Source organism: Charadrius vociferus, unplaced genomic scaffold (genome assembly GCF_000708025.1).
Source record: "Charadrius vociferus isolate BGI_N301 unplaced genomic scaffold, ASM70802v2 scaffold1183, whole genome shotgun sequence".
NCBI lineage: Eukaryota > Metazoa > Chordata > Aves > Charadriiformes > Charadriidae > Charadrius > Charadrius vociferus.
This window is the reverse complement of record NW_009647468.1, coordinates 57847-71754: the sequence shown is the minus strand read 5'-3', so window position 1 is coordinate 71754 and position 13908 is coordinate 57847. Positions and strand designations below refer to the sequence as shown.

General features: G+C 43.1%; 1 protein-coding gene across 1 annotated transcript in view; it reads left to right on the top strand.

Annotated features, from left to right (window-relative positions):
- The window catches only part of LOC104282599 (nuclear cap-binding protein subunit 1-like), a gene marked incomplete at its 5' end in the record, with an annotated part of 66775 nt that overhangs the window by 25427 nt on the left and 27440 nt on the right, over nt 1-13908 (top strand). The window contains 2 exons of the mRNA XM_009880704.1: nt 3371-3474; nt 4233-4347. Of these exons, the coding sequence (XP_009879006.1) occupies nt 3371-3474; nt 4233-4347 (219 nt within the window). The remainder of the gene's footprint in view (nt 1-3370; nt 3475-4232; nt 4348-13908) is intronic.

The following is a 13908-nucleotide window of genomic DNA, read 5'->3' as shown; positions in this document are numbered from 1 at the left end:
GGGGGGGGGCTGTTGGTCAACAGCTGGCTGAATATGAGCCAGCAGTGTGCCCAGGTGGTCAAGAAGGCCAACGGCATCCTGGCCTGTATCAGGAATAGTCTGGTGAGCAGGACTAGGGAAGTGATTGTCCCCCTGTACTCAGCAATGGTGAGGCCCCACCTTGAATACTGTGTTCAGTTTTTGGCCCCTCACTACAAGAAAGACAGAGGTGCTGGATCATGTCCAGAGAAGGGCAACGAAGCTGGTGAGGGGTCTGGAGAACAAGTCTTATGAGGAGCGGCTGAGGGAACTGGGGATGTTTAGTATGAAGACAAGGAGGCTCGGGGGAGACCTTATCGCTCTCTACAGCTGCCTAAAAAGGAGGTTGTAGAGAGGTGGGCGTTGACTTCTTCTCGCTAGTAACAAGGGGTAAAACAAGAGGAAATGGCCTCAAGTTATGCCAGGGGAGGTTTAGGATGGATATTAGGAAAAATTTCTTCACAGAAAGGGTTATCAAATATTGGAACAGACTGCCCAGGGAAGTGCTGGAGTCGCCATCCCTGGAGTTATTTAAAAGATTGGTAGACGTGGTGGTTTTGACGGTGTTAGGTTGATGGTTGGACTTGATCTTCAAGGTCCCTTCCAACCTAGACAATTCTATGATTCTGTGATTTTTTTTGAAGTGTCCGCTCACAGAATGTCATGTTAAAATATAAAGCATTACAATTTCCTTTGTTTACTTAAAAATACTGTCTTTTGTATTTAAAAGAATTGATATTGTTTTTAATACTGTTAAGTGCCTTAAACTGGACATCAAATTTAGTCTCTGTCAGCGAGACTTTCAGGTAAAAGTTCAGTGTAGAAGACACTCAGCTTTGTGATATGTCTGGTTTACCAGAGAATAACTTAAAAACCAAAATTTCAAAATTTCAATATTAGAACAGTGTGCTCATGCTTTATGCTTTTTAAGATGTAGATCTTGTAACACAGAAGTAGGCTGAAGAGAGAACCTGGTTATTTAGCGCTTGTGTGGTTTTTCACTAGCAATCACAATGGGCCACAAAGACCAGGTTGGAATCAGTGTTATGCACAGACAGAGCAAGTAAATCTGTTCTCAACAAATGTTCAGAACATATTCGTCTGTGACACTACCATGGTTAAAGTTCATTCCTGAGTCTGATGAAATAATGTGCTGAAAGAACTATGAAAAATACCTTAGTTGTTTAAAACATGCAATTTCTTCACAGCAGTTTTTGTTTCCTTATGTTGTCATCATTTTATAAATGGAGATCAGTAAGAAACATGTGTTCAATTTTTCTGCATTAGTTATTTGGATATTTCTCCCTGGTGTGTTTATAATATATGATATTATGTCTGGAAGTGATTGGTGCTTCAGTTGCATGAGCCAGACTTTCAAAAGTAATTTCACTGAGTGCTGGAGAATCCTTCCATCTGCTACTGGGCCTAAGGCCCATTTTCTAGGGTTACTAAAAGATTACTTTTAATATTCTTAAAAGTCAGGCCCTGAAAGAGAGGTAAAATATTGTAAAACAGCTTCTTAAATAAAAGAATCAAAAGAAGCAGATATTAAATATATATTTAAATTCCTACCTGAAACATCAACCTTTAAATTATGAATGGTCACAGCCTCAACTATTTTCTGGGGACACAAAGGCTTTGATGTCATAAAGGAAACTTTATCGTCAAGATTGAATACTGCTGTGGTTTGAGGAACCAACAACAATTTATTGTCATTTAGACAATTATTCTATCACCCGATGACCCCCTCCCCACCTGGGAAGGGAAATCAGGGAAAAAACAAGGAAACCCAAGGGTTGAAATATAAACAGACTTAATAGAATAAGACTAGATAATTGACATTAATAATACTAAAGAACCAATATTGATCCTGATACCAATATAAAATATACAAGGATTATATTTGACCAATTCTATCAGTAGGAAGCTGTGCGCTCCCAGCAGTGGACAGCAAATGTTGGACACTGTGAGTGCTACAGCTTTGGGAGGAAGGGAAGGCCTCAGGGATCTGGTAGCAGGTCAAGAAGTTCTCAGGATGGCAGCCATCAGGGGAGAGAGAGCTTCGCAGCAAAGTTTCTAATTTATATTGAATGTGACATTCATGGTATGAAATAATCCTGTTGGCCAGCTTGGGTCAAGTGCCTGGGTTTTGCTTCTCCTTGTCCCCGCATCTGATGAGCTCGAAAATACTGAGACCTTGAAACCCGCATACCGTAGCTGGCTAAAAAGTAAATATTTTCACAAATTCAGACACTAGAGTCTTCTAAAAATGCAGTTTTCCCTAGCATTAGAAGAGACCTTATTGCAAAGTAAAATTACTGAAAGAGAAATTAATCCCGTGTCGCTCAAACCAAGACAAATACTTTCACAAATTCCTATGTCTGTGTTACACGAAGGCTCAAACTAGATAATCTGGATAATGCCAGGATGAATTTCTTAAGACAAATGCGTATAGAAAGCTATCTTGGAAATTGAGAAATGAGTCATGAGTTTTTTGGTTCATTCTGTTAATTTAGTTTTCTACCTTAAATTGAGCTTTCTTTCACTTCCCTATTCTATTTGAGAATGGATGATTACAAGAATAAATATGTTGCAGGTTAAGTTTCTTGGGTATTGCAGTATGGAGTACATGAATAATTAAGATGGGCCCTTTCTTCTGAATGGCACAAAGCTGTTCTAATCACAAGATAATTTTTGTAGCTACCTGCTTCATTTTCCCACAAGCCTCATCAAGGTAGGGTCTTGTTGTAAATACTTATATACAGTGCTGGTTTCATTCTAAAATCAAGAGGTCCTGCAGGAAAGAGCATATGGTTGTGGTTGGGGACTGTTGCAGTCCAAAGTAGGATAGCAGTTGCTGTTACCTTGTGGTTATGTAACAGGAACATGTCTTCTGGTTGGATACTCTGATGTTGACTATTGGGACTTGCTTCTCTGATGCCTTGTCTCAAAATTCAGTTCTTGTATTTTTGCTCTTGGGAATAGCAGAAGTACTCGCTTGAATGAGAAGTGAAGTCATCACTCTCATGAGGAGTAAAGACAACTTGTTAAAATGTGAATGTATACTTGGCATGATTGATACAGCTCCCCTAGTCTGAGCATTTTTAGGTTCAGCAAATGAGATGTCTACTTTAAGCAGTACTAGCTTACTGAAGTGTTTAAAATCGCCTATTAGTTTGACTAATGTATTTGCAAAGTTGCATAAAACCAAACTTGACTCTAATAGTTTTTCATACAACCCAGCACTGGTTGTACCTTAGCCCGCAGTAATTTCACAGACTCCATGTTGCAGCATGTAAACTTGACCATTTCTTGTGGTAGGAATGACCATCTTGTCTTTCCCAAAATGTAGATGATTGCTGTTCTTGTGGATAAGATGATTCGAACACAGATTGTTGATTGTGCTGCAGTAGCAAACTGGATCTTCTCTTCAGAACTTGCACATGATTTTACTAGGTAACAAGTGTGGAATTTGTGTCTTCAGTTGCTTTTTATTTAACTTTTTATTTTAAATGGTTAGAATAATATTTTTTTTTAATTTAAAATAATTGCAGTTTTTACTTTCATTATTTTGCTTTAAACTGTACATAAAATTGTGTTGCTTCCCTAAAACACAAGCTTTACTATTTTCCTCTGAGCTGCAGTGTGCATTTCTATGTCCTGCAAAAAGCTATGCTAGCAAGATTCATGCAAGTAGCCTGTAGTTTGCCAAAGTGGAAGGAGAAGCTCTAGGACCTTTTCTGGACAAGAACCATTAACCCTGTTGTATAGCTGCTAGCCTGGTGGAGTCTTAGCTTGCACCTAGGGCATGTATCCTGCATCACCCTCAGATATATTGTTTACTGAGTGTGGGAAAAAATGCGCAGACCTGGCAGCATGATGCTAGTGGTGTTGCAGAATGATTCTGAAATAAAGGGCTGGTTTGGTAATACAGTGCAAAGTGCAGGTAAGAAGTGAGTGATATGCTTTCTTAATATTGAATGTTTGTTCACTCCAGTAGATGTCCTAGGTAATAACCATGAAATGTTGTATATTTCAGATCAGTGTTGTGCACTTCTCTACTTGTTTATTAGTTTAACTTGCTCTGTAGCAATAGAAAGTTGCCCTGTTTCTGATGGTTTGAATAAGAAGAGTTGAGAATTATAGCAGACCTGTACATTTTCTGTCTTGGAATAGTGTGCAATTTACTCTTTTGGGTTTTGCATCTTTCCTAGGTTCTATGTCTGGGAAATCTTACATTCCACAATTCGTAAAATGAACAAGCATGTACTGAAGATTCACAAAGAACTGGAGGAGACTAAGGCGAGATTGGCAAGACAGCACAAAAGAGTAATTTTTTATTTTTTTTTATACCTATATTTGACACTAAGTAGCCTGCAGGCTGACACGTTTCAAACTGACATGCAATTGGTTCTTGGAGGGGCTGAGTAAAAATACTGTCAGGAGGCATATCTACATGTGTTGCCATCTTTAGTGCTATGACACTAAAGTTGACACATTTTTCGTATGTTTTTCTAAAGGCTGTTAGAGCTTGAGAATTCAGTGATGTCTTTAAAGAAGTTCACGTGCATTTGTACCATTCAAAATGTTTTTCTTGTAAGTTTTTGTTCCAGCGTGAGCTTCTTCCCCCCTTTTTTTTTTTTTTTTTTTTGAATCTTGGTTCCTGTTACATTATTGGGTAGCAATAGGAACAGTCAAATTTATACTCAAGTTTATTGTAGGTTCTGTTAGTTACTTTCAGATTTTACTGGTAAATAGTCATTAAGGACCTTGTATCTTGTGTGGAGAACTGCATGGAAACAGCCAGCTGTCATTGAGAAGCAGAGATAGTTGTCAATGTTTTTTTAACAGATGCTGCTGGATTCAGACAGTTGCATCTGCCTTTTGCTTCTCTTGGATTTTATTTTCAAATGTCCTTGTATGACCTAGACTACTCTTTACAGTGAGATGACTATTAAATATTTTTAGATGCATTGTGTGGACTCTTAAGTCCTAGGTGACAGTAGAAGCTTGTTAGTCCTGGACAAGTAGCTGGGTTTCGTCCAGAGGGCTGGACCCAAGACAGTTTGGCTGACTACAGTATTTAATCCTGATATCGAATGAAGCCAATTTATAGAAATTATCTTAGTTTCATAGAAAGAAGAGTATTTCGTTGTTGATCTGTGGTCTTCCAGTACCTGCACAAAACACTAGGCTCCTTCTAAATCTTTGGCCTAGGTTAACATCAGAATTTAGCACAACATGGAACATATGCAGGATCGTGCAAAAAAATGTCACCGGCACAAGTCATTTCCTATGAGCTGAGAGATCACTAGGACCTCATGGTTTGCTGATATCAGTTCATCTCAACTCTTTCAGCTCTTTTTCTTGCTCATTCCCAGCAACAACCATGATAGTTGCTTACCTCCTCAATCTATGTTCATCAGCAATTAACAAATGTTTGTGAGTATTGAAGAGCTATTTGTTGATTTCACTGTGAGGCAAAGAGATTGTCTGGTGTCACTCAATGGATATGTTTTTGTTTCTGTACTGTCTCCTAGCTGCAGCTCTTGAGTATGGAGTGCTTTTAAGGGCAGTGTTATGCCATTAGATAAGTTTTGTAAGCAAATGTATAGGATCTGGCTGGGATGGAGGTGACTTTCCCCATAGCAACCCTCATAGTACTGTGCTTTGTATTGGTAGCTAGAAAGGTGTTGATAACACACTAGTGTTTTGGCTACTGCTGAGCAGTGCTCACATAGCAGGGAGGCTGTCTCTCCAACATTCCCCTACCTCACCCAGTAGGCTGGGAGTGGGCAAGAAGTTGGGAGGGGACAGAGCAAGGACAGCTGACCCAAACTGACCAAAGGGATATTCCATACCATATGACATTGTGCTCAGCAATAAAAGCTAAGAGAAAGGAGGAGAATGGGAGGCATTCGTTATTAAGGTGTTTGTCTTCTGAAGCAACCACTATGCACACTGAGGTCCTACTTCCCAGGAAGTGGCTGGATATTGCCTTCTGATGGGAAGTAGAGAACAGATTTTTTTTGTTTGTTTCCTTCTATTCCTTCAATGGACTTTCCTTTTCTTTATTAAACTGCCTTTATCTCGACCCACGAGTTTTTCATCTTATTTTCTCCCCTTGTCCCGTTGAGGAGGGGGAGTGGTTGAGCAGTTTGGTGGGCTCCTGGCAACCAGCCAAGGTTAACCCACCACAGTAAAATAGACAAAATATGAGTAGCTCTGGAAGCAGATGCTTTACCAGACTGCAGTTCCTCATTGAGGATGTAAAATGTTGGATTTTGATGGCCCCAGTGCTAAGTAGACTGGCATGTTATGGGATGAAGCCAAGGCTTACATGCCTGCTCCTAGGGGAGTTAACACAGTGTCCACTGGTCCTTGAGCAGTTAGTCTAGGTTGGGGGAGGTATAATCTTGTGGTGAAGAAAATGTCAAAATTCTCAATTACTACAAATTCTCAAGTCCTTCTGCTTTAAATATTGCATTAATTCAGAGCTGTCAGCGTATCTTTCAACTTACTAGTTTGCATTCAAAGAGATAAATTGCAAGTGTGATTTGCATACAGTAGGTTAGCACGTGACCCTATTTTTGTCTTCAGTTGCACATAATCTTTTTACAAAAAAATTATGTTTATAGCTGTTAATTTATGGATATCATTGCAGAGAAACAACATTGTGAGACTGAAGCAATAACTAACTGAGTGTATTGAATGTGCCTTACTCTACCAGGTTCACCCTTTCTTGCTATACATCATTTAATCACAGAATGACTGAGGTTGGAAGGGACCTCTGGATGTCATCTTGTCCAATCCCTCTGCTCAAGTAGGGCCACCTAGAGCCGGTAGCCCAGGAACATGTCCAGATAGTGTTTGAATATATCCAAGGAGGGAGACTCCACAATCTCTCTGGGAAACCTATTGCAGTGCTCAGTCACTCTCACAGTAAAAAAAAGTGTTTCCTTATGTTCACACAACACTTTCTGTGTTTCAGTTTGTGTCCATTGCCTCTTGTCCTGTCATTAGACACCAATGGAAAGAGCCTGGCTTCATCTTCTTTGCACCCTCCCTTCAGGTATTTATATATGTTGATAAGATCCCCCCCTGAGCCTTCTCTTCTCTAGGCTAAACAGTCCCAGCTCCCTCAGCCTTTCCTCATAGGAAAGATGCTCCAGTCCCTTAATCATCCTTGTGGCCCTTTGCTGGACTCTCTCTACTGTGTCCATGTCTCTCTTGTACTGCGGAGCCCAGAACTGGACATAGGACTCCAGGTGTGGCCTCACCAGTGCTGAGTAGAGGGGAAGGATCACCTCCCTCTACCTGCTGGCAATACTTTGCCTAATGTAGCCCAGGATACCATTCACCTTCTTTGCGGCAAGGGCACGTTGCTGGCTCATGTTCAACTTAGCGTCCACCAGGACCTCCAAGTTCTTTTCTGCAAAGCTTCTTTCCAACTGGTCAGCTCCCAGCATGAACTGATGCACGGGGTTGTTCCGCCCCTGGGGCGGGACTTTGCACTTCGCCTTGTTAAACTGCATGAGGTTCCTGTTGGCCCATTTCTGCAGCCTGTTAATGTCCCTCTGGATGGCAGCATGACCCTCTGTTGTTGATCTGTGGTCTTCCAGTACCTGCACAAAACACTAGGCTCCTTCTAAATCTTTGGCCTAGGTTAACATCAGAATTTAGCACAACATGGAACATATGCAGGATCGTGCAAAAAAATGTCACCGGCACAAGTCATTTCCTATGAGCTGAGAGATCACTAGGACCTCATGGTTTGCTGATATCAGTTCATCTCAACTCTTTCAGCTCTTTTTCTTGCTCATTCCCAGCAACAACCATGATAGTTGCTTACCTCCTCAATCTATGTTCATCAGCAATTAACAAATGTTTGTGAGTATTGAAGAGCTATTTGTTGATTTCACTGTGAGGCAAAGAGATTGTCTGGTGTCACTCAATGGATATGTTTTTGTTTCTGTACTGTCTCCTAGCTGCAGCTCTTGAGTATGGAGTGCTTTTAAGGGCAGTGTTATGCCATTAGATAAGTTTTGTAAGCAAATGTATAGGATCTGGCTGGGATGGAGGTGACTTTCCCCATAGCAACCCTCATAGTACTGTGCTTTGTATTGGTAGCTAGAAAGGTGTTGATAACACACTAGTGTTTTGGCTACTGCTGAGCAGTGCTCACATAGCAGGGAGGCTGTCTCTCCAACATTCCCCTACCTCACCCAGTAGGCTGGGAGTGGGCAAGAAGTTGGGAGGGGACAGAGCAAGGACAGCTGACCCAAACTGACCAAAGGGATATTCCATACCATATGACATTGTGCTCAGCAATAAAAGCTAAGAGAAAGGAGGAGAATGGGAGGCATTCGTTATTAAGGTGTTTGTCTTCTGAAGCAACCACTATGCACACTGAGGTCCTACTTCCCAGGAAGTGGCTGGATATTGCCTTCTGATGGGAAGTAGAGAACAGATTTTTTTTGTTTGTTTCCTTCTATTCCTTCAATGGACTTTCCTTTTCTTTATTAAACTGCCTTTATCTCGACCCACGAGTTTTTCATCTTATTTTCTCCCCTTGTCCCGTTGAGGAGGGGGAGTGGTTGAGCAGTTTGGTGGGCTCCTGGCAACCAGCCAAGGTTAACCCACCACAGTAAAATAGACAAAATATGAGTAGCTCTGGAAGCAGATGCTTTACCAGACTGCAGTTCCTCATTGAGGATGTAAAATGTTGGATTTTGATGGCCCCAGTGCTAAGTAGACTGGCATGTTATGGGATGAAGCCAAGGCTTACATGCCTGCTCCTAGGGGAGTTAACACAGTGTCCACTGGTCCTTGAGCAGTTAGTCTAGGTTGGGGGAGGTATAATCTTGTGGTGAAGAAAATGTCAAAATTCTCAATTACTACAAATTCTCAAGTCCTTCTGCTTTAAATATTGCATTAATTCAGAGCTGTCAGCGTATCTTTCAACTTACTAGTTTGCATTCAAAGAGATAAATTGCAAGTGTGATTTGCATACAGTAGGTTAGCACGTGACCCTATTTTTGTCTTCAGTTGCACATAATCTTTTTACAAAAAAATTATGTTTATAGCTGTTAATTTATGGATATCATTGCAGAGAAACAACATTGTGAGACTGAAGCAATAACTAACTGAGTGTATTGAATGTGCCTTACTCTACCAGGTTCACCCTTTCTTGCTATACATCATTTAATCACAGAATGACTGAGGTTGGAAGGGACCTCTGGATGTCATCTTGTCCAATCCCTCTGCTCAAGTAGGGCCACCTAGAGCCGGTAGCCCAGGAACATGTCCAGATAGTGTTTGAATATATCCAAGGAGGGAGACTCCACAATCTCTCTGGGAAACCTATTGCAGTGCTCAGTCACTCTCACAGTAAAAAAAAGTGTTTCCTTATGTTCACACAACACTTTCTGTGTTTCAGTTTGTGTCCATTGCCTCTTGTCCTGTCATTAGACACCAATGGAAAGAGCCTGGCTTCATCTTCTTTGCACCCTCCCTTCAGGTATTTATATATGTTGATAAGATCCCCCCCTGAGCCTTCTCTTCTCTAGGCTAAAGCGTCCCTTTCCTCATAGGAAAGATGCTCCAGTCCCTTAATCATCCTTGTGGCCCTTTGCTGGACTCTCTCTACTGTGTCCATGTCTCTCTTGTACTGCGGAGCCCAGAACTGGACATAGGACTCCAGGTGTGGCCTCACCAGTGCTGAGTAGAGGGGAAGGATCACCTCCCTCTACCTGCTGGCAATACTTTGCCTAATGTAGCCCAGGATACCATTCACCTTCTTTGCGGCAAGGGCACGTTGCTGGCTCATGTTCAACTTAGCGTCCACCAGGACCTCCAAGTTCTTTTCTGCAAAGCTTCTTTCCAACTGGTCAGCTCCCAGCATGAACTGATGCACGGGGTTGTTCCTCCCCTGGGGCGGGACTTTGCACTTCGCCTTGTTAAACTGCATGAGGTTCCTGTTGGCCCATTTCTGCAGCCTGTTAATGTCCCTCTGGATGGCAGCATGACCCTCTGGTGTATCAGCCACTCCTCAGAGTTTGGTGTCGTCTGCAAACTTGCTGAGGGTACAGTACACTCTACCCCATCATCCAGGTCATTAATGGAGCTGTTGAACAGAACTGGATCCAGTATTGACCCCGGGGTACACCGCTAGTTGCTGGCCTCCAACTAGACTTCATGCCCTCTGGGCCCAGCTGTTCATCCAGTTTTCAATCCACCTTGCTGTCTGCTTATCCAGCCTATACATCAACAGCTTCTCCATGAGGATCTTATGGGAGACAGTGTCAAAGGCCTTCCTGAAGTCAAGGTAGACAATGTCCTCTGCTCTCCCCTTGTCTACCAGGCCAGTCATTTCATTATAGAAGGTTATCAGGTCGGTCAAGCATGACTTCCCCTTGGTGAATCCATGTTGACTACTTCTGATTACCCTCTTGTCCTTCATGCACCTGGAAGTTGTCCCCAGGATTAGCTGCTCCATCACCTTCCCAGGGTGAGGCTGACCAGCCTGTAGTTTCCTGGGTCCTCCTTCTTGCCCTTCTTGAAGATAGGAGTGACGTTTGCTTTCCTCCAGTCCTTGGGCACCTCTCCCAGTCACCATGATCTTTCAAAGGTTATTGAGAGTGGCCCTGCAATGACATCTGCCTGCTCCCTCAGTGCTTGTGGGTGCATCCCGTCAGGGCCCATGTGCACTTATGTACATCCTTTTGGCTTAAGTATTCTCTAACCTGATCCTCTTCCACCAAGGGTACGTCTTCCTTGCTCCAGACTTTCTCTCTGGACCCAGGGATTCCTGAAGGCTGGTCTTGCTAGTAAAGACTGAGGCAAAGGCAGCATTTGAGCCAAGGCTGCCTTTGACCTTCGCATCCCCAACGAGCCCCTCCATGTTGGTCAGTAGGAGATCCAGCAGAGCACCTCTCTTCGTTGGCTCCTCTCTCACTTGAGTGAGGAAGTTGTGATTGATGCACTCTAGGAACCTCCTGGATTGCTTATGCCCTGCCATGTTGGCCCTCCAGCAGATATCTGGATCACTGAAGTCTTCCATGAGGGCCAGGGCCTGTGAATGTGAGGCTGTTCCTATCTGTCTGTAGAGGGCCGCATCTGCTTTTTCTTCCTGGTGGGGTGGCCTATAGCAGACACCCACTACAATGTCACCCTTACCCATCTTCTTTTCAATCCTTACCCATAAGCTCTCGGTTGGCTCATCAGCCATCCCCAGGCAGGGCTCCATGTAGTCCAGCTGTTCTCTCACATAAAGGGCAGCTCCCCCTCATGGGAAGTACCCAGCCACAATCTTACTGAAAGTATTACTGCATGGACTTTCAAATGTCTCTGTATGTTAGGTGAAGCATGTGGAATGGTACTGTTGGGTTGTATTGGGCAAATTAGCAATTATGTCCGGTAATGGAGATCAGATTGGTATTGTGTTTGAACCGTATATTGCAATTGCTATAGCTCACATTTGTATCGTGATTTCACTCTGCTAAATTAGAAATCCTGTATAACATCAACTATCTTCAAATAAGTAAATTTGATGTCAAACAATTAGACCTTCCACACGTGGAATATCTAAAAGAACCTGGTCAGAGAATATTGGACTCTGACACCTGATCATAGGGGATGTGCAAGAAAGGTGAGCCCCCATTAAAACTGATTTTGTCACGGTTTTCCTGTGTAATGTCGTGCAAGTCATTTCACTCCTTAATCTTCCACTGATCACGAAAGTAATAACACTGTTCTGCCTTTGTGGGGCAGGACTTGGTCATGATAGGAACGCGAACATGTGCACTGGAAGTGCAGGCCTCAGCTGTGGGGGCTCTGAACTTTCAATTGCCTATTCTCTGCAAAACAAACCCTCAGTTGGAACTTCTTAATTCCTGACACTTCGCAGATTGTATGTTTTTGCCAACTGCCTCTGCTTTTCTCCCCGCAGCCCCAACCCTTGACCCCACATGCTTTCACACCTCATTTTCATTTTTTGGTGGTGGGCACTCAAATATGTCAAAGCCATTTGATGGGCTTGTTTGCCTGTTTTTCAGCACTTCCTTCTCCACTTTCACCTGTTTTCTGTTGTCTTGGATTTTACTTTGCTTCTGGATTTCCTCCAGTGGCATCCTTCCTCTCCAGTCATGGTACTGGCTTGTGTCTGGTTTTCTGGAATGTCTCTTCCCCAAGAGATCACAGCTCCAGAGCCTGGCCTCAAGCATTACAGAACAGGCCCTACGAAGGGAAGTAGGCAGCTGTTTAGCACTCACAGAGGACATTGAAAAACCAGCATTAAACAATGCATTAAAAATTCTGGAGGGGAAAATATTAAAGCACTTGACTGGAAAGATTTCTGGATTTTATTCACTGTGGGGAATATTTTAGTCATTAAATCATTTTGGTCTATATCTATAATTTTTATGCATTTCATTTTCCTCCTTGCTTGTTTTTCTGGAAGTTAATGGACCTGAGAACTAACAGCACCTTACACAAACACTGGACAACTGAAAAAGGTTCTGGCTGCTGTCTACGTGTCAGCCTTTGTTAATTCCGTTCAGCTACTCCTGTGCTGTCAGTGCTGGCTGGGCTCCAGTAGCCAGGGGGTAGATGTCTCCCTGGTATGATTCCAACTGCAAACAAATAGGAAATCCAGAGTCACATCAGACACCAGTTACAGTTAGGTTTGGCACCATGTTTAGGAGCATGGCAGAGGATGTAATTTTTTTTTATCTTGGTTTGAGATGTGTACGACAAACGTTTACCAGCACTGAAACAAAATTTTCTCTCCTGCCCTGAGCTTCCCTCCTCCTGATCTAAATCATTGCTTGGAGAAAGAGAATTTTGAAGATCTATTTTAATTCATTTCAGTAAGGCTTTTACACATCAAGACAATATATTGGCAGATGGGCAACATGGCCCTTGTTAACACAATGGATACAAAGGATTGGCACAAGCCACAAATCATCAACCAGTCTGAGATTAATTGGTTCAAGAAATAACATTTGAGGAACACAGGCTGTGCAGCCTGCTCACTTCTTACCGTAACTCTTCCAGTGGGCAACACAGCTCCTCCAAGACAGTACACCTGCAGAACAGAGGGCCTTCTCTCTTGGTGTCAGAGAGAGGCCCCCAGGCGCTCCCTGCAGCTTGGGACTTGGAGACATGCTTTTACCATCCAAAGCTCTGTCTGTGCTGAAGCCTCTGCCCTGGCAGCTGCTCCAACAACCACTGGGGAATCCAAGAACAACTGTCAGCTACACAAGCATCTCCTGTACCTGCAAACAGAGCTAGGCAACGTGCCATTCCATCTCCTCCAGGAAAATTCACAGAATCACAGAATCACAGATTTTTCAGAGTTGGAAGGGACCTCAAGAGATCATCTAGTCCAACTCCCCTGCTAAAGCAGGATTGCCTAGAGCACATTACTCAGGACTGCATCCAGGTGGGTTTTGAAAATCTCCAGAGAAGGAGACTCCACAACCTCCCTGGGCAGCCTGTTCCAGTGCTCTGTCACCCGAACTGTAAAGAAGTTTTTCCCTGTGTTGGAACGGAACTTCCTATTTTCCAACTTGTGCCCATTGCCCCTCGTCCTGTCACTGGGAACCACCGAGAAGAGTCTGGCTCCATCCTCCTTCCTTTAGATATTTGTAAGCAATAATAAGGTCTCCCCTCAGCCTTCTCTTCTCCAGGCTAAAGAGTCCCAGCTCTCTGAGCCTTTCCTCATAAGGGAGATGCTCCAATCCCTCAATCATCTTGGTTGCCCGTCGCTGGACTCTCCAGCAGCTCCCTGTCCCTCTTGAACTGTGGAGCCCAAAACTGGACACAATATTCCAGTTGTGGCCTCACCAGTGCCAAGTAGAGGGGGAGAATGACCTCCCTCGACCTACT